General features: G+C 43.9%; 2 protein-coding genes across 3 annotated transcripts in view; both read right to left on the bottom strand.

Moving 5' to 3' along the window:
* Positions 1–381: 381 nt before the first annotated feature.
* On the bottom strand, positions 382–9,823 carry TRMT10B (tRNA methyltransferase 10B). Of its 2 annotated transcripts, none has more exons than XM_084236388.1 (8): positions 9,629–9,823; positions 9,061–9,169; positions 8,352–8,476; positions 7,102–7,254; positions 6,629–6,707; positions 5,928–5,995; positions 1,289–1,412; positions 382–608 (listed from the first exon to the last, which is right to left on the bottom strand). In XM_084236388.1, the coding sequence occupies exons 1-8, from the start codon at positions 9,812–9,814 to the stop codon at positions 502–504; spliced, it is 951 nt and encodes a 316-aa protein (XP_084092514.1). In that variant the 5' UTR covers positions 9,815–9,823; the 3' UTR covers positions 382–501. The 2 variants fall into 2 exon arrangements, with proteins under 2 accessions (XP_084092514.1, XP_084092513.1); XM_084236387.1 differs by having other exon boundaries at positions 9,593–9,818.
* An 8,022-nt stretch (positions 9,824–17,845) lies between these two features.
* Positions 17,846–25,767, bottom strand: part of FRMPD1 (FERM and PDZ domain containing 1) — a gene marked incomplete at both ends in the record, with an annotated part of 49,393 nt that continues 41,471 nt past the window's right edge. The window contains 2 exons of the mRNA XM_084237495.1: positions 17,846–20,223; positions 23,138–23,944. Coding sequence (XP_084093621.1) covers positions 17,846–20,223; positions 23,138–23,944 — 3,185 coding nt within the window. The remainder of the gene's footprint in view (positions 20,224–23,137; positions 23,945–25,767) is intronic.

Here is a 25,767-nt window from a genome sequence, read left to right as displayed (position 1 = left end):
CTTAGAACAAGGGAGAACAGGGCAGGAGCCACAGGCCGCAAAAAAGTACTATGGGGTTTAAAACAGGGCTAGGGTTTGTACAGCATATTACTGAGTTGGAGAAGTCAGCATGATCAGAGGAGACTGGAGAAAGTTGTATAACTATGATGTCAGTTTAGTATGAAATAAACTCAATATAATGATTATATAAAGAGAAGGTTTTCCACAAATACATATATAAAAGATGAATCAACACATCCAAAGCCATGTCATTTTAGGGCTAATTCCTTGTTACGTAAACTTTTTCTTAGTCAACATTTATCTCGGCACTTCCTGTGAGCCAGGCACTATGGGAAATACAATAGGGCATAAAATGTGGTCCCTGTTATTAGTAACATTTCTATTGAAGAGCCAAGATGTCAAATAAAGGCAAGTGTGTGCCATTGCTACCCTCTGCTCTGTTTCTTGGTCAAGGCCCCTACAGCAACTTCGCCACCTGCACTTGCAATCTTTGGCTGTCCATCATTCCACTGAGTTCCGAAGAACATAGCCTTTTCTGCAAGAAACTCCCTTCTTCAATGCTTCAGGCCAGTTTTGAGTCTCAAAGTAAGTAGACAGGATATCAAACACTGTTAAAAGGGTAAACAGAAAACACAGTGACCACACAGGGAAAAAGGAACTAGTAAATGACTAGTGAAAAATGGGTATTCTGGAATATTTCATTCAACAAACCTATTCTGTACCATACACAGTACTACCAGATCCTGGGTAGACAAAAGGCAAGATACAGGCCTTGCTGGTCCACAGAAAAGCAGCCTACACCAAGAGAGGGGCTTGTGAATGGATACACATTCACAAGTACAGAGGGAAGACAAAGGAAGGACCCTGACATAGCCTGGGACGGGAACGGGTGAGAATCCAGGAAGTTGCTGAAACATTTAAAAATTACAAAGAAAAATAAAGAAAACCAGAAAGGTGGGGAACGAGAAAAAATAAATTAACAAAAGCAAATAAAAAGTAAAACAAACAACATGCCCCTAAACTGAATCCTAAAGGACAAGGAGGAATTCATGGGTTAATGGTGGGTTAAAGGCAGGGCATTCTAGCCAGGAGGACAATTTCAACTATATCAGAGAAACAAGAAGAAAATGCAAAACGCCTCTAACTGATCAGAATACATGACAGAAGAGCATGCAATAAAGCCCAAGCAAGCAGTCAGAGACCTCTTCAAGGGCCATTTATATGTAGATAAAATGCAAAGACATGGCATTAGAACAAACATGCTGGGTGTGGGCCATGTCAACAGTACCTTGATTGATGGCCAGTATCTCTGAATGATAATTTTTTCCGTTCTGACGTCTGACCATGTATTCCTGGATTGGCAAGCGGGCTGTCTTGACAGAGTGTTCTAGGGCCTTTTGAAACGTCACCTTCTGTAAATCACAGTTAAGAATTTTTCTTATAAAATTAATGTGCAAATAAACTTATATGAACAGCAAATTGTGAGAATTCCCATTTACTGTAGCACCACTCCTATTTCCATTTGTAATCTAGTTAAATGATAAATGCACTGAAACTAAATAGGCTATGGGAGAATGGAAGAAACGGCAGATAAGAGCATTTACTTGTTTCAAGTAAGAAGGAATTTATGTATCAATACTTCACTTATTTGGTGGTCATTTATCTATTAGCCTCTACTTACTACTTCTTAAAACCAAGAAGAATGCATATGAAAAGAGGTATGTCTACAGCTGCAATCTGCATCCAAAAGTCCAAGTAGTTTAATCAGTCGAGGTGAATATTCTGGCCCTAATTCAGCGAGACCCAATTCTGGATATCTGGAGTTTTCAGCGCATGTGGCAGCAGCAAACCAGAGATAAGGATGACAGGATTCAAGTCAGGCACCCCATTTGCAACAAGGGAGCATTAAGGTGTGAGAATGCACAGCCCGATTAAAGGGAAGGGCACTAAAAACTGCAAATAGAAGGCACAAGGACTCAGCAACTCATGACCTTTGGCCATTTATGTCAGAGTTCATAACTGACGTCCCTTTAAAGCTATCCCTGAGTCATAAACTGAAGTTTAAACTGTATTTGCTAGGTTGTAAGACACTCTGGAAATTTTTTTTTTTATCTATTTGTGATTTTAGGACTAAGAAGGGTTTAGATTACCAGGATACTTAAGACTGGGTTTGAAAAGAACGTCAATAGTTAGCTATCCCAGCCTGCCCACCTAATGTTTGTCTTTCTTCTGCCACTCTCTCCCAAGTAACCACCTGGCTTCTGATGAACAATTCTTGTGATAGGGAGTTTATGCCTCCTGGGGAAACCCACTCCAAGTATCAGTTAATAGGAAATTCTTCCTAATATTGCAAATTTTGTTTTTCTTGAAAGTTCCACTAATTTGTCCTAGTTCTGCTCCCCTAAGGCCAAACCCAGAGAGTTAAATGGCCCTTCCTCAGATGGCCATTCAGACATTTGAAGGCAGTAACTGTGTCCCCATGGATCCTCTCATCTCCAGACTGGTAGTCTTAATACTCTCAACTCTTCCTTGACTATGGACTTAGTTTTGAGTGTAGGCTAATCAACAAGAACAGCATGGAGCAACCCTAACACTTTCTGTGTTCTGACACTGAGCTATGTGGTCCATCAGATTCACATGAAACACATTTCCAAGAGAAAACTTCCAAGAATATTTTAAGTGATGCAACTCACATGGGATGAGGGTACAGCTGCTCACAAACCCATCCATGAAGGGTAACACTCCTTTGTATATATGAGTGATGGCTGTTTGTATTCTTTTTTAAGTTGTAGCCCTTTACAATCATTCTGAATTTGAGTACAGAATTCAAAGTTAATAGGAGACTTTGATGTTGCCTTGGAGGAATTAAAAAATCTAGTTTCTGTTCTCTGAACATGTAAAGAGAAAATGAATCTCCTTGTTCTCAGCATATTTCTATGAAGAAACTAAACTCTCTAGTAACAACCAAAATATTCTAGACATCTGACAACCCGTTGTACCAGTTCTTTTTCAGTTTAAAGATTTATTTTTAAATTCATTTATGCGTACAAGAACTGGGGTGTAGAGCAGAGGTGTGGAGGTTGAGAGGATTCACCAGAGAAAGTGGGGAGCAGAACATGTGGATCTGCTGAAATACACGGCTGAGGGGAGCAGTGGGGGAGACAGGAGAGGTCTGCTGTGCCGTGTGGGTTAGCTCCTTGGCCAGGGATTGAACTCATGCTATAGTGGCTGGCAATAGCTTGATAGTCTTAATTTTTCCCTTGTTCTCAAAGTATCACCCCCAAAATTGTAAAGGAAATTAACATCCTAACTAAATGGCTAAACTTAGAGTCACCAATAGTGACATTATATGTCTCCACATGTGACTTGAACCCCTGCGCCACCAGGGAGTCCCTCTTTTTCAGTTTAAATATTGGTGGGGAAATAAAAGAGAACAATGTGTTACAACTGCACTCTATATTGATCCTCTGGACTTTTCTGCCTCAGAAGAGGGGGCTGTCACTCTGCTATGGGAGACTATATTTGTTAAGTCTTTTTAATGTCTTTTTTTTTTTAAAGATTTATTTATGTATACAATATTTATTTATTTATGCATATAAGAGCTGGGGTACAGGCCAGAGATGCAGGGGGTGAGAGGATCCACCAGAGACAGAGTGGGAAACAACAGGCAGACTGTCTGAAATACACTGCTGAGGGGAGCAGCAGGTGACAGAGTGGGAAACAACAAGCAGACTGTCTGAAATACACTGCTGAGGGGAGCAGCAGGTGACAGAGTGGGAAACAACAAGCAGACTGTCTGAAATACACTGCTGAGGGGAGCTGCAGGTGAGACAGGAAGGTCTGCCTTGCTGTGTGGGTTTCTCCCTGGCCGGCCGGGCATCGAACTCATGCTGCAGAGGCTGTGGATTACTTTATAGTGCAGTGCTTAACCCCTTGCACCACCAGGGAGGCCCTCTTTTTAATGTTTTAATCTAAAACAGTTCCCTGACTATTAGTTTCCACTAAATTTACTTTTTCTAAAAGTTCAGTCCAGTGGTGTTGCAAAATGTCTCCCATCCTGGATTTGACTTCTCGTAATTTAATACTGTTTAAAGATTTTCCAGTACAAATACTTCAAAGGTAAAATTCCATCACGTGCGTAGACACATAATGTCACTATTGGTGATTGTAAGTTTAGCTATTTGGTTAGGATGTTCACTTCACTGCCTTTGCAATTTGTGGGGTGATGCTTTGAGAACACAGGAAAGGTTAGTTTCCCCACAATCTTTTGCTCAATCAATTCCCTTAACCAATGACTACTTTTTTATTCCATTATGCAATTTCTCATTTACTAGCTGGCATTTTTTGTAAGAGTCCTCTCCTCCATTTTTTCCCTGAAATTATTACTATGGAATCATGGAACATTGACCTTTTTAGAACAAATGCAATTTAGTTAAGTATCATATGTATTAAATATGTATATCTTATACCTCTATGAAAACATACTCACATGTATGAAAAATATATGCATACATACATATAAAATATCCCCACAAACACATACTTGGATGATGATAGAATATATCAAGAGGGATACACAAAAAGGATTGCTTCATGTGGGGTACACTCAGGGACAAAGGTAGAAGGGAGACTTATGTTTTACTGAATTCTTTTTTATACATTTTAACTATAATATCACTATTTTATATGTAGTATATGTGAGGTAGGAAATAAACAAGTATGAGTACCTCAACAAATATCTCTATAAGAGAAACATTAAAAAACTGTATATTCCAAAAATATTCCTATTCAATAAAAGAAAACGGAACAATCTTATTGAGGCTGAAATTATGGGGTAAGACTTATGTCAGCAGGGAGGATGGCCTAAGAAGGAACAAATTATTCTCTCACAAAGAACACACAGATGGTGAAAATGCTGAGTCAATGCTTCTTTGGTCAAAGTCAGAGTTCACCTGGTAGAAATAAAGACACGAGAGAAGAAAGGAATGCAACAGCAGTCATTAACAAACTATTACCAGGAATTTATGTATTCCTATTCCTGATGATTCTGTCAAGTCAGGATTGCTGACTTGCTGATGAAGAGACAGGGGGCTTCTCAAAAAGGAAGTCAGCCTAGGGAGAAAAGGCTCTTATTCCCTCTGAATTTTTAGGCCCTTTGGGTAAGATTATAATAGAGCAGCCTCTAAAAGTAAGTGCCACTTTTCAAAATGTAGTTGTTAGCCTTCTCTTCTACTTTTAGATGCTAGGGGAGCCTCTGTCATCAATTAGTTTAGCAGAAGTAGGCCCTGCTGGCGAGCCCCCAGCCCTGACCTCCACTCTGCTCCAGGTGCAGATATGGTTAAGTCCAAATGCCACACCATACAAACCAGTTCTAAAAATGGCACAGAAATGGCATCAAGAAACCACAATCACAGATATATGAGTCTCAAGGGGGCTGACCCCAATTCTTGAGAAACATGCACTGTGCCAATAAGCACAATAAAAAAGGCCTTAAGGAAATGCAGGCCCACAAGACCAAGACTGTGAGTATACATGGTGAGGCTCTCAAGGTCCTTGTAAAGCTCAAGGAGGCCAAGGCTAACACTCCCAAGGGCAGCAGCCACAAGTTCAGTCAACTGGCCTACATCACTCACCCCAAGCTTGGAAATGTGCATTGCCTACACTGCCAAGGCTCTCCTGGCCAAAGGCCAAGGCTGAAACCAAGGCCCAGGCTGTGACTGCAGTGCAGATTTCTAAAGGTGCTCAGGCCCCCACAGACCCCAAAATAGAGAATCTTATCTACCCATGTGAGAACATAAGGACTGGTGTATCCCTTGGGCTACTGTTTGCATGGGGCTAGTATCCTCTTGTGCGACTTGTACAAATAAACCTGAGGCACAATCTGTTAAAAAACAAAATACAGCTTTTAGCCTAAAATGTACATTTACCTTCTGAATGCTTTCATCCACAAGTCCACCAAGGATGTAAACTTTGTTTAGATCAACATCTTCAAGAGCTAATGAAAAAATGAAGGCCATTGAGATCAAATCTGTTTTATAATTTCTAAATCCAAAGAAAGCAAAAGGAAAGAATTATTAATGATAAAAGTAGAAGTTTAATGAATAGAAAACAAATAAGATAGCACACTTGCTAACTACTCTGTAAAGACTAGGTAATTTGACAAATCTTTGGCATATCTAATCAAGAAAAAAGGCAGTAAACTCAAATCAGCATTCAGAAAGGAGACAAGTTAAAAGTACAGAGGAATGTGATATAATTAGAATACTAAGATCAACTTAACACCAATAAATTTGAAAATTATGTGAAAAAGATTTTAGGGGAGAAAATACTTTTCTAACATTGATCTAAGAAGGGGCAATGGGAGGAACTAACTAGGGAAACTGGGAAGGATTGCCAAGCAGCACAGGTCTGGCTGAGGATGGAGACCCCAAACCTGTGCCACTGTGTGCACATGATAGAACATATGCAAAGATTCTAGAGAGCTATCTGTCCCCCAAAAGTATGCAATTAGTATTCATTCTTTTTGAGGTGGGGGATGACTACTTGGGTGCTTTAATAGATTCTGTGACAGAGAATAATGAAATAAAGGAACAATGTGCTACATGAATCCAAGCAGTGAAGTACATACCATGTTCTGAGTCAGGAGTCAGATACACAAGGGTTTCCAGAGGAAATAAACTAAAGCAGTCTTCTTCTGTTATATCTAGCTGAAAATGCAAATAATTCAGTGAAGTGCTAACAAGCTTAAGACAGAGCCCACACACAGCAACCAGTTACTAGGCACCTAGTTTTATCAGCATGACTCTGGGTGCATTAAGGGGCTACATGTCTGACAACCTAGTAGGCAGCTGAGGAGGGGAAAAACAAAGGCACAGGCATTTAGTCCTACAAGATGAGACAGAATGTATGGAAAAGCATGCCACACAACGAGATGAGGGAGTGACCACACCAGGGACGAACTTCTAGTGAAGGGAATGGAAGTGGGTTTCTGAAAGGAGGCGTGTCCTAGACACTGCGAGGACATTTTTTTTTTTTTAATTTAACTATTACCCTACAACCTACTTTTCAGATGACAATTCAAACATGCAAGATGAAGCTTACCAGGTAACTAGAAAATCCATCATTCATCCTCAAGCATTCTTCATACAGGGGACTGTCCGTTGAGAATCCAGTGAGGCAAATCCAAAATGGCCTGTCAGCTTTTTTATTTGAACCATATAACCTTCGGATCTGTCCAGCCAGTCTACTTAATTCCTTCAAAGGAGTAAGGACAATATAGGAAAGAAACGTGCCCTGTCTTTTCAAATTCATTATCAACAAATTGTTAGTTCATTGAATGCTACTTGAGAAAAAATCCCATGAACTATGATACTCCCTTTTTACTCCAGGAGTGAGTACATTACATGTATGTGCGAGCATGTCACAACCCATGGCACCTTATAGGTGAAAGTTAAGGCAATGAAACTAGCCCAGAACTAGAGAGTTAATGGGAAAAATCTCTCCTTACCTCTGGACCTACTGTTATATATCTAGTATTATATATGAAATTGTTATTTTCACTTTTTATCTAAAATCTTACCATGTGATATTTACCACTTAAGTTAATAAAAAGAGGCTAGATGACAAATTTTTATACTCTATCAGATAAACTTGGCACTTCCTCCCTAATTACAGGAGATGTAATAGGATTGGGAATTTTAACAGAGAGGTAAACAGAGGCTACCTTATAGAGTGGTAGTCTCACAATCTTTCCCAATTTGATTAGGGAGAGAAAAAAAGGCTCTTCTCCTGAGTGCAACCCCCATGTAGCCAGTCCTCATTGTGGGCTGAGTTTACGTGATTAATAATCTGCTATTTAATTTCATCTGTCTAGTGTGTATTCAGCTATCCCCAGAACCTCAGAGCAGAAATCCCTCCCTCACTAATAGGATGAATGAAAGGCCCTACATAGCAGGAAACCTCCCACCAGGCAATCTCGCCACACGATGTAACCGGGCAAATATTCTTCTCCCAAACAGAAGACCAAAGATTTTGTCTCTGGAGAACTAAACCTGCAAGGTTCCATCTAGAGCGGAGACACCATAAACACAGAGACAAAGAAGTTACACTCAAAACAAGCTGAAGTAAAAATCTGCACACTAAACTAGAGAATGTCTATTTTCTTCCTCATTCTAGACTACAGCCATATCAACTTAGTAGCCAAGTGTAGAAAGTGGAACATTTGCTTGTTTGCTATAGAGTCATAGAACCTAGATCAGGTCATGCTCTCTGTGAAAGCAAAGAGTAAAGTAAAGTTCCCTATTGAGCCTCCTTCATGTGAACAGGAATTCAGAGTTTAGTGGATGTCCTACCTTTTTAGACATGTGGTGGGTCATACTCAAATCGATACAGAGTCTTGGTCCTGAGTGTTTGGCTTCTAAAAGTCTCTCCTTGGTTAAGGATTTCAGAAAACGTTTGCTGTGCTGGGGACAGACACCTAGTGTAGAAATATCAGAAAAGAACAAAAGTGAAAAAACAGATGAATAGTATTTAGTAAGATTCAATTCTCCTCATTTATTTTTGTATATGAAAAGAAAATTAAGACTTGTGTTAGGTAGTCATTCACTACACTATTTAGGTAAAGCACAGTGGAAAGGATAGTGGGCTCTGAGGGACACTGTTGGGCTTGAATCAGAATTCAGTTTGTTCAATTACTCCCTGTATGATCTTGGGCGTGTTAGTTCATTTCTTTGAGCCACTGTCTGTTTACCTCCAAAATGGGGATAATAAAAGTACCTACCCTTAGGGAAATCCATGTAAAATTCTTAGCAGTGAACTTAGCACACAGCACTGAATGAATGATAGCTGCTTGTGTTATCATTCCTTCTGCTTCTGAGCTTATAAACTTGTGTGTATACTACACAGTTTATAGTGAAAGGCAGCCTTAAGGTTAGCTTTCTTTGATATTTATGCCCAACAAAATAGGATGATAGGTCCTACCTTCCAAATGTCTGCTTTTACTTAAACAATATTCCTACTCCCCCAGGAATCTACAGACAGCACAATCTAATTTATTGTTACCTGGATTTTCTACACGATTGGCTTTTCTTCTTTCTTTTTCTTGCTTTCTTTTGCTCTTCTTTGCTGCAACTATCTTTTCCCAGTGTCTCTGTTTTCTTTGGACATTTTTCTTATGTTATCCAGAAAACAAAATTGTTTGAGAACTTCATAAGCACCAAAAAGGAAAATGAATATTAGAAACAGTTACTAATTTTTTAAATTTAGATATAAAAGGGGAGAAAAGGATATTAATAATTGAAAACAAAAACAGACTAGTCTGTGTTTAGAGACGACAGAGCCCCAGAAAAGAGATGTGACATATTCAAGGTCACAGTGAGTTCGCTAGGGACAGGACCTAAATCAAGTTGGATTTTCTGGCCCCTTGGAGGTGTTTCAAAAACTGCTCCTTGAACTTTATTTACTTGCCCTATAAATCAAATGGGATCAAAACCTTAAAGCAGGAAATTATCCTTGGAATATACAAAACTCATTCCCAGTCTTTTGTTACCAGTATCTGCCCTTAAAAACAGGGATCTCTGGGAATGTTCATCATCTTAAAGTCCATGGCCAAGCGATGCGCTGAACTCACCGAGCACCACGTTGCAGGGTCTGTGGGCTGGGTCTCTCCCTCCTGGGGCTCACATTCCACTTCAATCTGCAGAAGCTGAAAGTTTTCAGAGATGCCATCTTCGCCAGTGTCCCCTGGGCTGCCTTCTTGCTCCCACAGCACACGTGACTCTGTTTTCCAAGTACTCTCTTCCAATTTCCAGTCCATGAGCTTAGTCCTCTGTTCTCTGCACCCAGAGGAGAAAAGGCATAGTTATTTGTGACATTTTAGTATTTCACTTGCAGAGGTACTCCTTATATCCTAATAACAAATAGTGTTACTATATTACTAGAGAAGTATGCAAATACTAATACAGATTTACTGAACTGAAAAAAAGCATGTGTCTTTCAGAGAAATGAGTCAGCATAGAAACATTTCAGTGGAAATAAAAAGAAACATTTTCATGGTAAGGAAGCCAAATGCACTTCTTGAAGGACAAACAACTCTGGACCCCTCCAAGCAATTATCCTCTGCTGTAGTGACACAGATAACCACATCATTTATTGTGTTATTGAAATACATGTATGAAATGAAGGTGGGACAGAGGTGGCAAAAGTCACCTCCCCCATTATTCTGAGAACCAGTCCTCTAGCAAATATTTATTGAACACCTACTATAAGCAAGGTCTTAAACTAGAAACATCCTGGAGAGATGAAAACATAGTCAAAAATATGGAATTGAGTTGCACAAAACCAAACTGGTGATAAATCAAGAATTCATTTTTTCAAATTACACATTTCCTCCCCCAACTCAATTAAGTATCATTGCTGCAGAAAGTCTATCACCAATGAGAATGTTTAGTGTCCCCCACAAGCGTTCAGGTAGAAAAAGCATGGACAACCACTGTTATAGTAACTGAATGAATGTCGTAATTTCAAAGTGGTGTTTAAAATCCCAGAGAAAGCTAGAGAAAGAAACACTCTAATTGGTGGTCAAATGTTGCAAAGAAAGGTGTGATCATTGCTGATGGCTGCTCCTCTGAGTCCAGTGTACTGCCACCATCTTAGCAAAAGCGTATCTTTAAAACTGAAAATCTGGGACTCCTTGGTGGTGCAGGGGTTAAAGTCTCAGCGCTATCAAGCTGTTGCTAGTCACTGCAGCATGAATTACATGAATTCCATCCCCGTCAGGGAGCTAACCCACATAGTGCAGCTAACTTCTCTTGTCTTCCCATTCTGTGTCTGGTGAATTCTCTTACCCCCACACGACTGGCCTAGACCCCAGTTCTTGTATTAATATATATATATATATTTTTTTTTTTTTTTAAAAAGACAGCCTGGCAGTATTTAAAAAAAATGAAAATCTATCATCCATGCACATGGTAAAAAGATCTATTTATAATGAAAAATCTTGACTGAACCCCTTTCACCTTTAGTGGCAACCCTTGTTGCTTAGTGTTTTTAGTTCTTCCAGTAATGAACATTTTAACCTGAAGTCTTAGGCTATAAAACCATTATTTCCTGTCATAGGCAAGTGCATATTTAACTGATAAGAAATTGCCATCACTTTCCCAAAGTAATTATACCATTTTACACTACTGTCAGCAGTGTATGAATTCCACATCATCACCAACATTTGCTGTTGTCAGAGTTCTTAGTATTAGTCATTCTTGTGTAGTGGAATCTCATTATGTTTTATTTTGCATTTCTTCAATTACTAAAGATAATGAGCACTTTCCACACAATTTATTGGCCATTCATGATATATCTTACTTTATGAAATATATGTTCAAGTCTTTTGTTCATTTTATTTTTATTGATGAGCTATAGAAGTCTACTGTATATTCTAAATACTATCCTTTTTCAGATATGTGTATTGAGAATATTTTCACCCAACCTGTAGCTTACCTATTCTTTCTTTCTTTTCTTTAGGTTTTTTTTTTTATGAATACAAGAACTGGGGTGTAGGCCAGAGGTGCAGGAGGGGGTGTGTGTGTAAGAGGATTTACCAGAGACAGAGTGGGGGATAGAATACACAGATCTACTGAAATATACTGCTGAGGGGAGCTGCAGGTGAGACAGTAGAGGTCTGCTGCTCCATGGGGGTTAGCTCCCTGGCTGGGGATTGAACTTATGCCACAGTGGCTGCGATAGTTTGATAATGCTGAGACTTTAACCACTGCACCACCAGGAAGGCCGCCCCCTTCTGTGTCTTTTAAGAAATCTTTGCCTGGAGCCTCCCTGGTGGCGCACGTGGTTAAGCACAGCACTGTGACGTGATCTGCAGCCTCTGCAGCATGAGTTCAATCCCCCAGCCGAACAGGGAGCAACCCACATGGCGCAGCAGACCTCTCCTGTTGTGGCCGCTGCTCCCCTCAGCAGTATGTTTCGGTTGGTCTGCCTGTTTTGTACCCCACTCTGTCTCTGGTGAATCCTCTCACCCCTGCACCTCTGGCCTGTACCCCAGCTCTTCTATACATAAATAAATAAATCTTTAAAAAAAAAAGAAATCTTTGCCTATCCTAAAGTCACAAAGGTATTTTATGTTCCCTTTTAGAGGTTTTATACTTTTACCTTTTACATTTAAGTCTACAGTCCATGTCAGATTCATTTTTGTGTACGATATAAAGTTTAAGATTGTTTTTTTCTACGTGGATAAGAAGTGACTCTAGCATGATCTGCAGAAAGACTTGTTTCCAACCAAGTTGCTCTGGCACCTTTATCTTTTATTAAATTTCTCCATTTACCTAAGTTATTTAATTTATAGAGATAAATCACAAATTTCATCATTTTAATTTCTGTAGGATCCAAAGTGCTGCCTCTGAGTTCATTCTTGATATTTGTATTTTGTGTGTCCCTCTTTCCAGAGGCTTATCAATCTTAATAATCGTCCCAAAGAATCAGCAGTTGATTTTACCAATTTTCTCTACTACTACCTACTTTTTATTGCTTTGTTATTTCCTTTCCTATGCTTTCTTGGGGTTTATTTTTTTCTAGCTTCTTAAAGTAAAACCCAAGATCACCTACTTCCAATTTCTCTTCTCTTTCTTTTTTTTTCTCTTCTCTTTAAACATAAGCACTGGAAACTATAGATTTCCTTCTAAACACTATTTTTGCTGCACACCATAATTATTTCTATTTTTTGTATGTATAAGTCACTTATTACTCTTAAACAAATCACCCTAAAATTTAGAAGCTTAAAACAACATTAAACATTTATTATTCCACATTTTCTGTGGGTCAGGAATGCAAGAGACACCTATCAGTAAGGAACTGACTGAGCCTGGAGAATTTGATTCCAAGAAGGTTTAGTCATGTGGGCTGGCTCTTCCCAAAGCAGGTGATCTAAGAGCAGTAAGGCAAAAGCCACAATGACCTAACCTTGGAAGTCATACACTTTCATTTCCTCAATATCTTATTGGTTACCCAAGAGAGTCCTAGCCAGTGTGGGAGATAAATACACAGGGCATGAATACCCAGAGGAAATAACAAAGAAGGCCAAATATTGCAATCTATTTCTCCCTCTGGTCTATTTGTTGTTCCTCAAACATAACAAGGATATTCTCACCTCAGGACCTTTGCACTTGCTGGGTTCCCTACTTCCAATGCTCTCCCCTGGTAATTATTACTATATTCATCACTTTATTTAGATTTTCACTCCTAACTTGACGTGTGTGTGTGTGTGTGTGTGTGTGTGTGTGTGTGTATGTATGTGTGTGTGTGTTGGGGGGTGGTTCTGAACTTCCCCATCTCTATAATGCGTTATGCTAGCTTTGTTCACTACTCTACACCTAAAAGAGGTCATGGTACCTAACAGAGGCTCAATAAATACTTGATGAATAGATAAATCTTCCACCTATCCCCATCTTTGAGTTGGCAAATACCTCAAAGTTTCTAGCCCATGTCCCAACTAATGAGCCTATCTCTGGAGCGATGGCCCGACCAGTCTGTGTGTGCAGGTTTCTCATTCTAAACTTCAGTAGAGCGAGTCCTCCAGCCCCTTCAGGACTAGAACATCAGACCTCAGGGTCGAGAACACCCCACTTGTGGGTGCTGCCTGGCCCGCAGGCTGCGAGTGCGAGGGGAGGCAGGAAGGGAAAGCATCAAGATGGAGGAGTGCCCCAGAACAAACGACTGTTGAAACGTTGTTTTCTTGAAGTCTTCTCCCACAAACAAGAAGACGGTCCCAGGGCAGGCCCCCAGCCCCTACCCAGCCCCCCGAAAAGATCCCGGCAGTACCTGATTCCGTCACCTCACGTAGCGTCCGTGGTGGCTGCGGCTGCGCACAAAAGGCCCTGCCTTCCCTTTCACTTCCGGTTCCTGCCCCTCTCTAAAAGGCATGCTGGGAATTGTAGTCTTCAATTTGACCGCTCCTTGTGCCGCAGCCTCCGAGATGGTTTCAGCTTCCTTACCCCAGCTGCACTAGGGAGCTGCCTCCCGTCTGGAGTGTGGCTGTTCTTCTCTGAGCCTCGGTCACCCAGTATGTAAGATGGCGATTAGAATCGCAGCCACTTGCCGATCTCCCAGAGCTGCTGCAAATGACAGGAGTCTGATTGTTGTCAAGTGCTAGACTTGGGCGTAGGCTGGAACCAGGCTTGAACCACCCCTCATATAGATGCTTCGCGAGAGCCTTACCCTCTCTTGGGGTTCCCACAACCAGCAGGGTCCACGAGCTTGCTTTCACAGTCCTTTCCAAGAACACGGTTCCCATCACCGCTACCTGACTGTCCATGCTCACAGCCGCAATACCCGGATTGGACAGGTATGAGTGAGTCTCTGGTCACTGTCCCTCCTCCTTCCCGCCTTATGTATCCACAGGGAAACTGAGGCTCAGAGTACCGTAGACATGTGCCCATACCTTAGCTAGATAAAAACTGTTAGCCACTCTTCCCATTACTCCTGCAATCCTAGGGCTCCCATGTTTTCAGAGATCGTGCTATGAATGAGCAGAAATATCTGCCCAAGAAACCACGGTCCTATTAGAAGCCCTCTCTGCCCCACACCTTTTCCCTCTCGGGACTTTTCTTTTCACATCTCCTCCTACCCCGTCCCCAACATATGCTTCAGCCCCTCTTATTCTCTACCAGAATAAATTTTAAATGCTAAAACGAAATGTCCTTTTTCTCCCTGAGAAGGTTCTTCTAAAGCCCACCTCAGAAGTCGATGGTGAGTTTACCCTGGCTCCTCATTCAGCAGGGCACAAATGTTTTCCGTTGCTCCCATCACACCAAGCCCGCACCTTGTTCTAAGCTGTCTTGAATACTTCCCCTCCTCATCCTCTTACTGCTTCTGTATCCCTTCACTTTTGAAGGACTTCATGGCCACTTCATAGAAAAAGTCTCCGAGTGGGTCTGCACCTCCTTCCCAGTGTTCTTGGATGTAAAATCTAACTTTCCCAAGGCCTTGCATGACCTGCTTCATGGCTGCCCCTCTGGCCTCATCTAGCACCCTTCCTTGTGCTTGCTATGTTCCAGCTTCATCTGTACTGCTATGGTTCCCTTTGCTCTCACTTTTTTCATGGCTAGTTCTTCACATTTTTTAGGCCTCAAATTAAATGTTCCCTCTTTCGGGAGGACTTTACTGTCACTCTAGGTAAGTAAGGCTCTTTCAATCCCTGTCTTGGCACCCTCTTCATTTTCTCTATTTCACCTACCAGTCAGTGATTTTTTTCCCCCCTGTGCCTTTCCAACTAATTACTAAGTTTGTTGAGGGGACTATGTCTGATATATATAGTTGTATTTCCTAATGCTATGGCACAGCAAATATTTGTTGACAAGATAAATATGTAATTTTTCTCCTTTCTTGACAAGGTCAAATCCTCCCATCTAGCTATCAAATCCAGGGCCAGACACAGTAGATAATAATTCTTGACATCCTACTTTCCTCCTCAAGGAAGTCTTCCCTCATCACTGCTTCTACCCAAAAATGACTTCTCTCCTTTGAGCTCTCATAGCACCTAACTTGTTTGCTTTGTTGGCTCTAGCCTACTGTAACTTAAAGATCTCTATCTCTATGCACTATCTTATCTCTAGGACAAGACCTCTGTCTCAAGATCAGAGCTCCTGAAGACCAGCTTTTCACCCAATTTATATCCAGAACCCTGCTTCAGGCATTGCCTGGGTGTATCCTAAATGTTTGTGGAAAGAAATCAGTCATGTGGTGGTGGATGACAAAAGGAAAGAGTGTAAATGTCCCACAGTTTCTTATGTTATTAAAGAATTGATTCTTGCATGGTGGTAGGTGGTCCAATTCTTTAAGGAAGTGCTAAACAAGGCAATTCCCCCTCTATGCTGGCTTTTCAACAAGCGGTGAGGGGGTTCCCAGAACTTCTGAGACTTAATACCCCTCATGGGAACTCCAGAGCAAAATATCAGCTCTGTATATCAATAGTGGCAGCCCAAGTAAGGCACTGTATTTGAGGGGAAAGAAAGCAAGTAAAGAAGGAAACAAACATTTGAGTGCATGTGTTGGAGACTTTAGTCTTCTTTCTATCCTCATGATTATTTCTCAAAATAATACCAAATGTGTATAGCAATCTCTGCTTTGGGTGTTGTCATGTTGGTAAGAAAATGTATCCAAGTGATCTAAGTAAGGCATCTGGTACATTTTAGTTCCTCATTAAATGAAAGCTAGTCTTTCCTTTTGCCGCCGGGGAGACTGAGGCCCAAATAAGTGTCTAACAACACCGACCACTGCCAGGATTCAAGCCCTGATGGAGTTGAAGTTCTGAGTTCCTTCCTAAAAATTGTAAAAGCATAGGTTGTATTCCCATCAATATGTAATGAAGTTCTTTATAGCTCTCCACTGGTAAAGCATTCAAGTCCTGTTTAAGATCACACAACTTTTGTGTCCTATTGTTCCTGTTTTCATTGCATGAAATCCCTTCAGTCTGTGTCCAAGAGCCTTCCTGATAGTTTATTGAAAATATTCTATAAAAAAGAAACAGACCTCTAAGGGAAAGAAAGAAACTCTTCTCTTCTTCCAAAGTACTGCTTTCCTCCGACTGGATAGAGCTAGAATGTTTTCTTGTGCTCCTTCTTTTACTGGGTGGAGAGGAAGGAAATGGGGAGCCCTGGAGGAGCCAAAGCCCAGGGGCAGCGCAGAGTTTGCCACTGATCAGAGCTCACCACCTGGAATGAATTGAAGCAGTCCCAGGTGAGTGTCTAAACCACCTTCGATTTGGACCATGAAGCAAAAGATTGGGGAAGATATTGCAAGTGTATCTTGAAATCAGTTTTTTTTGGCATATGAATACAAAATGCAGGAAAGATGTCAGATTAGGAGAGGTGTCCTTAAAAGCTGGGGTTATTCCTAACATTTATTGAGTGTTTATTAGATCTTTATCCTGCAAAGTGGGCACTGTTTGTATCCCCAACTTTCAGAAGAGAAAAACCAAAGTATTGGGAGCGTGTCCACAATCCCACCAAGATTAACTGGGATTAATTGGCTCACCTGGGATTAGTGAGAGACACTGAATATATTTCTTTTGCTCTAATGCTATTTTTTAAAAGAATAATATAACTCAGGGCTTTCTGTTTGTCTTTTTAGAACATTAAAGGTAGAAATAGGGTACAGGATTTAGGGATGCCGTCAATTTTAAATGAAGCACAGAATACTTGGGGAACGTGGATGGTCATGTACGTAAGGGACGTACTGCCACCTAGTGGCAACCTATGCTCACGACAGCGAGGCCAGCAAGAATACCAGGCCTGGGACAGGTGCTGGAAACCAACACTTGTGAGGGAAGAATCTATCAAATATTACATGTATTCTTTCCTATTTTTGAAGGTTATTTCCAAATCAATGTGGTATATGAAGTCAAGATTGTTTTCTTCAGCGATGCCTACCTTCCTTCCTCATCCTTGCCTTCTTGGGACAGCCTGTGGCTTTGTTTCTACACTCCTTCTAGGGCACACACTTTATTGGTGGCAATCTACTTATCTGCATGTCCTGAAGGTACAGATGTCAGCTGGGCACACTAAGGGTCTGTGAACATCCTCGCCAGGGCAGGGACTTACTCATCTTCATATCCCAAACTCCTAGAACCAGGCCTGGCACAGAAGTATCCAGTGAATGTTGAATGAAGATTAGTGAATACTTTTCATCCAAACTTATCACTCTGTATGACTGAGGCCAAGATTAAGCAGCAGTTTATTTGAATACTTTAAATAGTAAACATTTGAGAAGGTGAGTGGGGAATGGAAGGGGCTTCTCAGGGAAGTGTCCAGGGCAGGGCAGGGGACTGAGGCAGCCAACCTGTTCACAGTACAGTAGATGCCCGGAACTTCTGGGTCAAACAGAACACAGCAGCCGTGAGGGCCGTGCACTGACGGGCCAGGAGTTTCACACTCAGGTCATGGTAGCCTCTCTCGCAGGTCAGCTTAGCGGCCTCCACGAACTGGTGGTAGGTGCACACCACGTCCCTCAGGCTCCCCGCCGTTTCCCTGTGCCGGGCAGAGCAGCGGCTGCAGTCCGTGAACTGGAAGCACAGGCTGGCCAGCTGGACCAGGTGCTGGAAGGTGTCACGCACCGCACGCTGCATCTCTTCGGGGGACTGGTCCATTCTGATCACGTGCTGACAGCTTGACAGGAGCTTCTGGGAGCCCATGCAGAGCCGGCTCCGGCTTTCAGAAAAGTGCCAGGTGCACTTCTCTGGGGGATGTTTGTTGCCATTCCCCCAGGAAGCTTCTAAAATGTCTTGTAATTCCAGCAGGCTTTGGGTGAGTTGGATGAAGCCCTCAGGGGTGCTGGCAGGGGCAGCTTTCAGCTGTCTCAGAGTCCTGGAGCAGTACTCTGGCCAGATGTGGCTGTTTCTCAACAGGGGCTCAGTGCTGCAGCTGTGGGCTCTGGCTGACCTCCATGGGAGAGCCAGCTGGCTTCCTGCAGAGGGCGGTGAAGTGAGGGGGGCTGTGGGGCATGCTTGTGAGTCCTGGTCTTCTTCCTCTGTCTCTAGCTGCAGTCCTCGGAAGCATGTGGCATAGGAGAACTGGCAGCTGCACTGCTCCATCCCAATCCTGGGGGCCACCATCTCATTCACACCAGCAAAACCCAAAGATGCAGCCATCCTGAGACCCGCCGAAACATCAGGATAGCTTTCTGGGGCAAAGCACAGGAAAGACTTCTCAGCAGGAAGACAGATGTTATGGCTTTTGTCTTTGCTTTCTGAGAGAGAACAGTGCTTTGAGTCTTCTAAGTGGGACTCCTGTTGGGGACATGGTAATGGCTTTGGCAGAGGAGGCTCTGAATCAGAATAGACCTGCTCAGGAGTGTCCCTTGGGGTCATGTCTTCCCCTGTCACATGGTTAGGTGGCTCTGCCTTGAGCCCATCCAGAGGGGAGGCTGATGGAATAGTCTGGTCCCCAAGCAAGAAGCCAGGGTCTAAATCTAACTCAGCCAATAGTTTTTGTTCTTGGGTCTGGCGAGTTTGGCCCAGGGTTTCTCCGCTGCACCCATGGAGCTCTCTGGGGGAATGTGGTAGAGTCTCCTCAGTCCCTGTAACAGGAGTCTCCAAGGAGAGGGAGATTATTACTCTACCAGCTGGGGCACTCACATCAATAGCCTGAGCAACACCATTCAACACATCACCCTCAGGAACACCTGAGCCCTTCCCAGCTTTGTCACACAAGAGGTTAGTGCCATTTTGGTCGGCAAATTCTCCTTCACTTTCCAAAGATAGTTGTTCTTGTTGCTCCTCCTTTGCAGGGAAAGATGCCATCTTCTCTCCCGAATTTATTTCACATTCACCACTTCTAGGACTGCCTTGAGGAGACAGCAAAGGCTCTGTGTGTTTGGGGGAACTTTCTTGCATATGATTTGCAAGTCCCAATCCTGTTTCCAACTGGCCTCCTCCTGGCTCTGGCGTATCTCCTTGAGAGACAGTATGTGGCCCTGGGCTGATGGCCAGGCAGACTTTGTCTGAGTTCAGGTCAGCACTGGAGAGAGAGGAGGTGCTGTCCCCATGCTCTCCGGTGAGTTCACTGGGGGCACTGCCATCCAAGTCCTGAAGTGGAGCTAAGGTTTGGGAAAGCCCTGCCTGAGCAGTGTCTGGGTCAGAGGGACCGTGGTTGGGACAGCGAGAGCTACTGGCCGGGGAAGTGGCGACAGTGGCAGTCTGAGGAGTGAGCCCAGCATTCTCTTTATGGTTGGGGTCAATTCGGAGGCGAATAGCAGAAATAGAAGACACTCGAGAGTCAATGACCGACTTGGTTTCCATGGTCTCAGGCTCCATCTCCATGACCCGGGAGGCTGGATTGGTGCTTTTGGTCTCTCTCAGGGGAGCCAACAGCCCCAGGGCCTTGGTCTCCAGGAGGCCAGGCTCACCTTGCATGTCCTGTAAAGAGGACACAGTTGGGGAGGGGGCACTGAGGGCTAGATAGGGCTCCCTGTCATAGTAGCACACATCGTCCACACTATCCAGGGACGCTGATGGCACCAGTGGAAATGAGACCTGACAGGTGTAATCAGTCTGTAGGAAAGACCTTCTTTTCCTCAGGGGCTTGGCATACTTTTTCACCACTCCTCTTCTGCTTGGCTCTCTCCCATCTGGCCCAGGATTCAGGCTGTCGCTGGGGCTGCAAGTGCTAGCCTTCTTCTGCAAGGCTGTGGCATTGGGTCCTACAGAAGAAACAGCTCTGGACCCTGGGAGTCAAGAAAGGAAAAAGTACATAAAAGCAGAGAAACCAAGAGGCTTATAGAGCTTGGGCATAGGGCTCAGGGTTGCCTGGGTCCACATTGTGGCTGGGCTAAATAACCTCGAGCAAGTTAAATCTTGATTGCCTCGCTTTCTTTCTTTGAAAGATGGGGAAATAACTGTGGTGGACTTGCACACCCTGCCTGTCACCAGTGCCCCTATAGCCAATCCCTGGAGCAGACCCAAAGGTGTAAACCTACTTTACCCCAGTAAATGTCATTTGGAGGGAAAAAAAGTGAACTCTCTGATGATAGTAGGCTCTCAAAAAATATTTAGCCCAGAGCCTGGCATATAATGATGATTGATAAATGTTAATTACAATTACTGTCTTTAAAAATGTTATTATTCTTACTGCATACACAGTCTCACTGCACAGGAACATTTTTATGGTTTTATCTAGAATTATGTCTAAGGATAAACATAAAATCCCTGGTGGGGTTGGGGGAGAAGTCATTGCAAGGGGGAAAACATAACTATGGCGGACATCTTTTAAGTCTTGGTTGTCCAGTATTCATTTCATTGTCTTCAGGCCATAGCACCTCAGCTTCCTCTCAGGGAATGATATCTCCCCAATGGGTATGATCTGCTGGAACTATAAATGAAGGTACCCTGTCCATGTCAACCAATGGTCAGATGTGTGACAGCCAGTCAGCCATAAATTTCCTAGAATTTCAAACTCATTGATTAAAAAATTGTAATAAAGCGAGAGCACATTCTTTCCAGCCATGGAATCCTGACAATATGGTGAGATTCCTGCTCTGGTTGCTGCCTATGTCTGAACTGGTTCTTCCCCTTTGCTGCCAATTTTAGGAATTTTCTTACCACCTTCTACCACTTTTTCTTTGTGCTGACATTAACCCAATCAGCACTGCCATGCAGATGAAATGAGTTAGTGCCAATAAAGCACCCAACACAAGGTCTGTGCTTAGGAGGTGCTCACGATAGGGACCACAGCTGTCATTATTGTCACTACGGGGGTGTGGCTGTTGAGGGAGGTTGTTTTTGACAAAAAGTGGCCATGAATCTCAGTCGCAGGTGTGAGGGTTTGTGCCTACCAGGATGGACCTTAGCGAGTAGAGAATCACTTCTGTGATGAAGTTCTGGGAACCAGCCAGAGCAATTAGGCTCACAGTCCAGCACTTGAGAATCAGAGGGCTCTCATCTTCAGACCAGTTGCCTCCAAGCTGGTTGTACTTTATGAAAACCTTACCAAATCCTTGTTACTTAGACCTCTTACATCAGAATCTCCAAGGAAGCTGGGAACTAGGAACTGTCGTATTCAAACCAACTCCAGACACACTTGGTAGCTGCTGCTCTAGCCAATGACAAGAGTGTTCCTGAAGCCTTAAAGGAGAGAGGCTCCTCAGTGAGTCAGATGCCAGACCAGATCCCAGGTTCAGCAAGCCCAGTTCTGGTCCCTTCCATAGCAATGCATAGGCTCCCTGTGGAAAAGGGAGTGTCCAGTGTGGAACTTACATCCTGACCTACACTCCCATAAAGGAAGTCCTTGATGGTTGTCTGCCGTGCTCCCATCTTGCTGCCCGCACAATGGTTGACCTAGCAGGGCAAGGTTGGGGGTGTGGGTAGCAGTTGGCTGCATTATTTGGCAGCATGGCACATCTGACCAGAGGCTTCTCTGTTCCTTGTGTATACAGTCAATGAACTTAAGGTAGGTGAGAGAGAGTCACTCATTCACTTAGCAACCACACCCAGGCACCATGTGCTGGGGCCACAGAGATGAGGCAGAAACAGAGTTCCTCCCTTCAAAGGAGTTTCTCAGTCCAGTGAGGGAGAGAAGCAGTAATGCAAAATCACATAAATAAATACAAAGTTCCAGGCAGTGCTAAGTGCCAGGGAGGAAGCACCAGAGTGCTATTAAGAGGCGTGACAGGGGTGGGAAGGCCTGCTCTGGTCTTGGCAATCAGCTAGTGTTCCCTGAGAGACAGGGATGGGTGGGCATCAGCATCCAAGGATAAGGGTGAGGAGTGTTACATGTGGAAGGAGCAGCATGTGTGCAGGCCAGAGGTGGGAAAGAGCTCAGCACTTTTAGAGAATGGCAAGGACTGAGTGCAGGAGCACAGAAAGAAGGCTCAGAAGAAGTGAGACAGGCAGAGGCCATGGCACAGGGGCCTCACACAGGCTGCTAAGGAGCTGGCTTTCTTCCATGAGCAAAGGGCACTCACTAGTGGGGAGGGAGCAGCAGGGAAAGGCTGAAACAGGTAAAAGGGCTACAGCTTCTCAGCCCCTAGGAGGTCAACCTCAATGTCTCTGTGCTCTCTTTTTTCAGACTTTGGCATGTGGTGTTAGTGAGTGAGTGAGTGTGTGTGTGTGTGTGTGTGTTGCAGGGATCTTAGGTCATCTTAGGAAGTCATTCTGTGTGGAAAGACATTCCAAACTCTTGTGGAGGCAAGGATGAGGAACTTAAAAATGAGTTCCTTAATGAGCCACCAACTGCCTGTCCAGTTCTTCTGGCTTCAAGGTCTCAATTAATGTAGCTTCAGGATGCTCATGATATATTTGCTTCCCTCTGCTGAACACTCCCATCAAACCCTTTTATGTATAAATTCTGTTCACCTCACAAGGTTCAGCCACTTTCCACCTCTTCCAGGAAGCCTTCCCTGACTCCCATGGTGAATGAATGCCTCCTGCTTCTGTGTTCCCACAGTTCTATACCTCCCTTGCAACCTGGACTTGAAATCATGATACTTGTGAATTGGACCACTGGGCCCAAGGTGGCCTCCTCAAAAAAGGGACAAGGACTCTGCTTCATTCATGTTTTCCCCTCAAGGGTGGTCTCTGCCTCTAGTGGGTACTCTGGAGCTGCTACTGAATCTGTAGACCTTGTGGGGGTGGGAAGCTCACCTGAGAGGGCATCTGGGGGTGTGAGCTTATCAGCGGCATCGTAGTATTCCTCATCTGAGCTGCCATCCTCAAAGGCCAGTGGCAGGTGTGGGCCCAGGGCTTCCAGCGTGGACCTGGGCTGGGCCTCAGTCCAGCCCTGCTGACCCCAGGCTGGTGGGGCACCCACCTGCCGGGAAGCTGTGCTCTCCGAGCTGTCGCTCAGGTGGCTGGCCGGGGAGACACTAGAGCACAGGTTGTAGTAGTCAGTTCGGCTGCCCTCATACAGCCTGGGGTCCAGCCTGACCACACTTAGTTCTGATCCCCAGCCAAATGGCACGGGAGCGGGGCTCTCAGACAACCCCTTCTTCTGGCACTGAGGGCTGTCCCTTGGGGCCAGATCCAGGAGATAGAGGAAGCCACTAGTTTCAATACTGCTTCTCTCTTCTTGGCCGTTGACATCAAGACTCCCTGGAAAGCCTGGTGAGCTAAAGTGGAAGAAACCGGACCTGCTGGAGGAGCAGGCGTCCAAGTCATCCTCTTCCAGGGCATCCATGGACTCGCTTGAGCCACTGGTCCTGCAGCCTCGGCTCTCGGTGTTTGCAGAGTCAGATGCCTCCGACTCAGCACTGTCTGTCATGCTGCTCGCCCCACAGGTGCTTGAGCCTCTCCTGGTCCCCTCAGGGCAGGGGTTGTCCCCAGGCGGCTGCTCCTCTTTCATGAATGGTCTGCAGAGGCCTGGCTTCAGCAGGCGTCTCTCTGACAGGGGCTCCAACACGCAGTCCACTTCAGAGGACTCCTCTGAGTCGCTGCATGCCCTGGATTCATAGCCTGTAGCACAGGGAACACCAAAACAGCATTCAGGGCTGGCAGAGGTCATGTGCCCCCACCATCGCTCTGTCTGCCTTCCCCCACCACCATTTTCCAGATGAGAAAAACCAAGGTCCAGAAAAGTGATCTGTGCAGTTAATGCTATCCTGACGGACACAGGATCTGTGGGACTCGAAATTCCATGTTCTCCCACAACAGGTCTCCTATCCCATATCTGCCTGGACCTCCGAAAGGAGACAGGATTACCCCAGCCCTTCTTCCAAGCTGAGAGCTCCCTGTTCACGGAAACTTGAAGGTATTTAATTGGATTTCACTTCGTTATGGGCAGTATCACCTGTGCTAAGCCCCTCTTCAAATTGCAGCTGTCTTGTTCTGGGCATGAAAACCAGACAGGCAATCACATTTTAAAAAATAAAATAAACAATAAGACCTGATATACTGATTCAAGTATCTATGGATTTTAACCTGAGAATATGTATTTTTAGCAACATTATGGGGGGAGGTGAGGCTGCTACACTGACGCCTTCTGGAGCATGGAATTGGGGACCCACTGGTGCAACAGCGCTTTCAGGACAGTGAACACTCATCCAGCCGCCAGGAGTTTCTGGCCAGGATTCATGGTCAGAGGGTTGAGGCTCTGAGCCAGGTCTCCAATCTCTCTGCCACCAGAAGTCTTCAGGGAGATCTTGCAAAAATTCCTCTGATCATATCATACCACTTAAGCCTTCTGAGACCTTTCCTGCCTACAGGGAAGAGCCTCAGCAGAGGGCTAAGGCCTCTCACAGGACGGCCTGGCTTCTTCTCTGCAGCCTAGTGACCCACCGTGGCCCATTCACGCTCCAGATTGTACCCTGGCCCTTTGTGTCATACCTCTACGCTGTCTACTTTGTTTCAAATAATCTCCCCTCCCTTCTTTGCCTGATTAACTCCAGCACCTTCTTTGACCACTGCTACCTGCCCCAGCAGAAGCAGGTCCTCCTGCCCCCAGACCACCACCACAGCACTGCCCTCACTCTGCACTGCTCCCCAACCAGGCTATTATTCCCTTGTTCACAAGTTGTAAGCAATGAATTCCCCCCAAAACCATCACGTCCTAATTATTTACTTTACCCACCATCATCTAATCTCTTGAGTATTCGCGTCTAGTTTAACTACACGGAGTATGTGCTATGGATTGGCGTGCTACTGAGCATCTCTTCCCAGCAACATGTTCAGTGACATCACCTGAGGAGCTTGAAGTTACCTACAGCGTGAGTGTTTAGAATCATGAAAACAGGCTACTGATTCAAACCAGAGTTTAGATGTTTTGGTTTTTCCCCTGCAGAGACAGCTGTTAAGAGATCAGTAAACCACTAACAGAACACTGTACTGATTAGTAGTGAAGCCACGCTAAATAGAACCCAGGAGCTGGCTTGTGAAACTCCATCTCCTCCAGCCTCCACTATTTCATTCCTTTTATGATGTGATTTTTGGGTCCTTCCTATCTCCAGGTATGCTTTCCTTATAAAAATGAATGGCTGAGAATTTCTACTTTAATTCAAAAGAATGCAAAAGACTACCAAGGCATGGAACAAGAAGCTAGATCATCTGTATTTTCCTCAACAAGTAAGGATTTTAGGAAACACTGCAAGGAATCAGAGACCTACAACAGCATTCATAGGACTTAGCAGAGTCTCAGATACAAAGATAGCCTCTCTATTTAAGATTTAGGGAAGATCATCTGTTTACCAGGAAATAAATGGAGAACAGGTTCTTATCCATTTGAATGGAAGTTTCAGCTCAACCCAGTTCACCACCTCCTTTAGGCTGCCATTACCTAGAAG

The sequence above is a fragment of the Talpa europaea genome (genome assembly GCF_964194135.1).
Source record: "Talpa europaea genome assembly, chromosome: 7".
Classification (NCBI taxonomy): Eukaryota; Metazoa; Chordata; class Mammalia; order Eulipotyphla; family Talpidae; genus Talpa; species Talpa europaea.
Note: the sequence above shows the minus strand (reverse complement) of the source record. Positions and strands in the feature narration are given on the sequence as shown.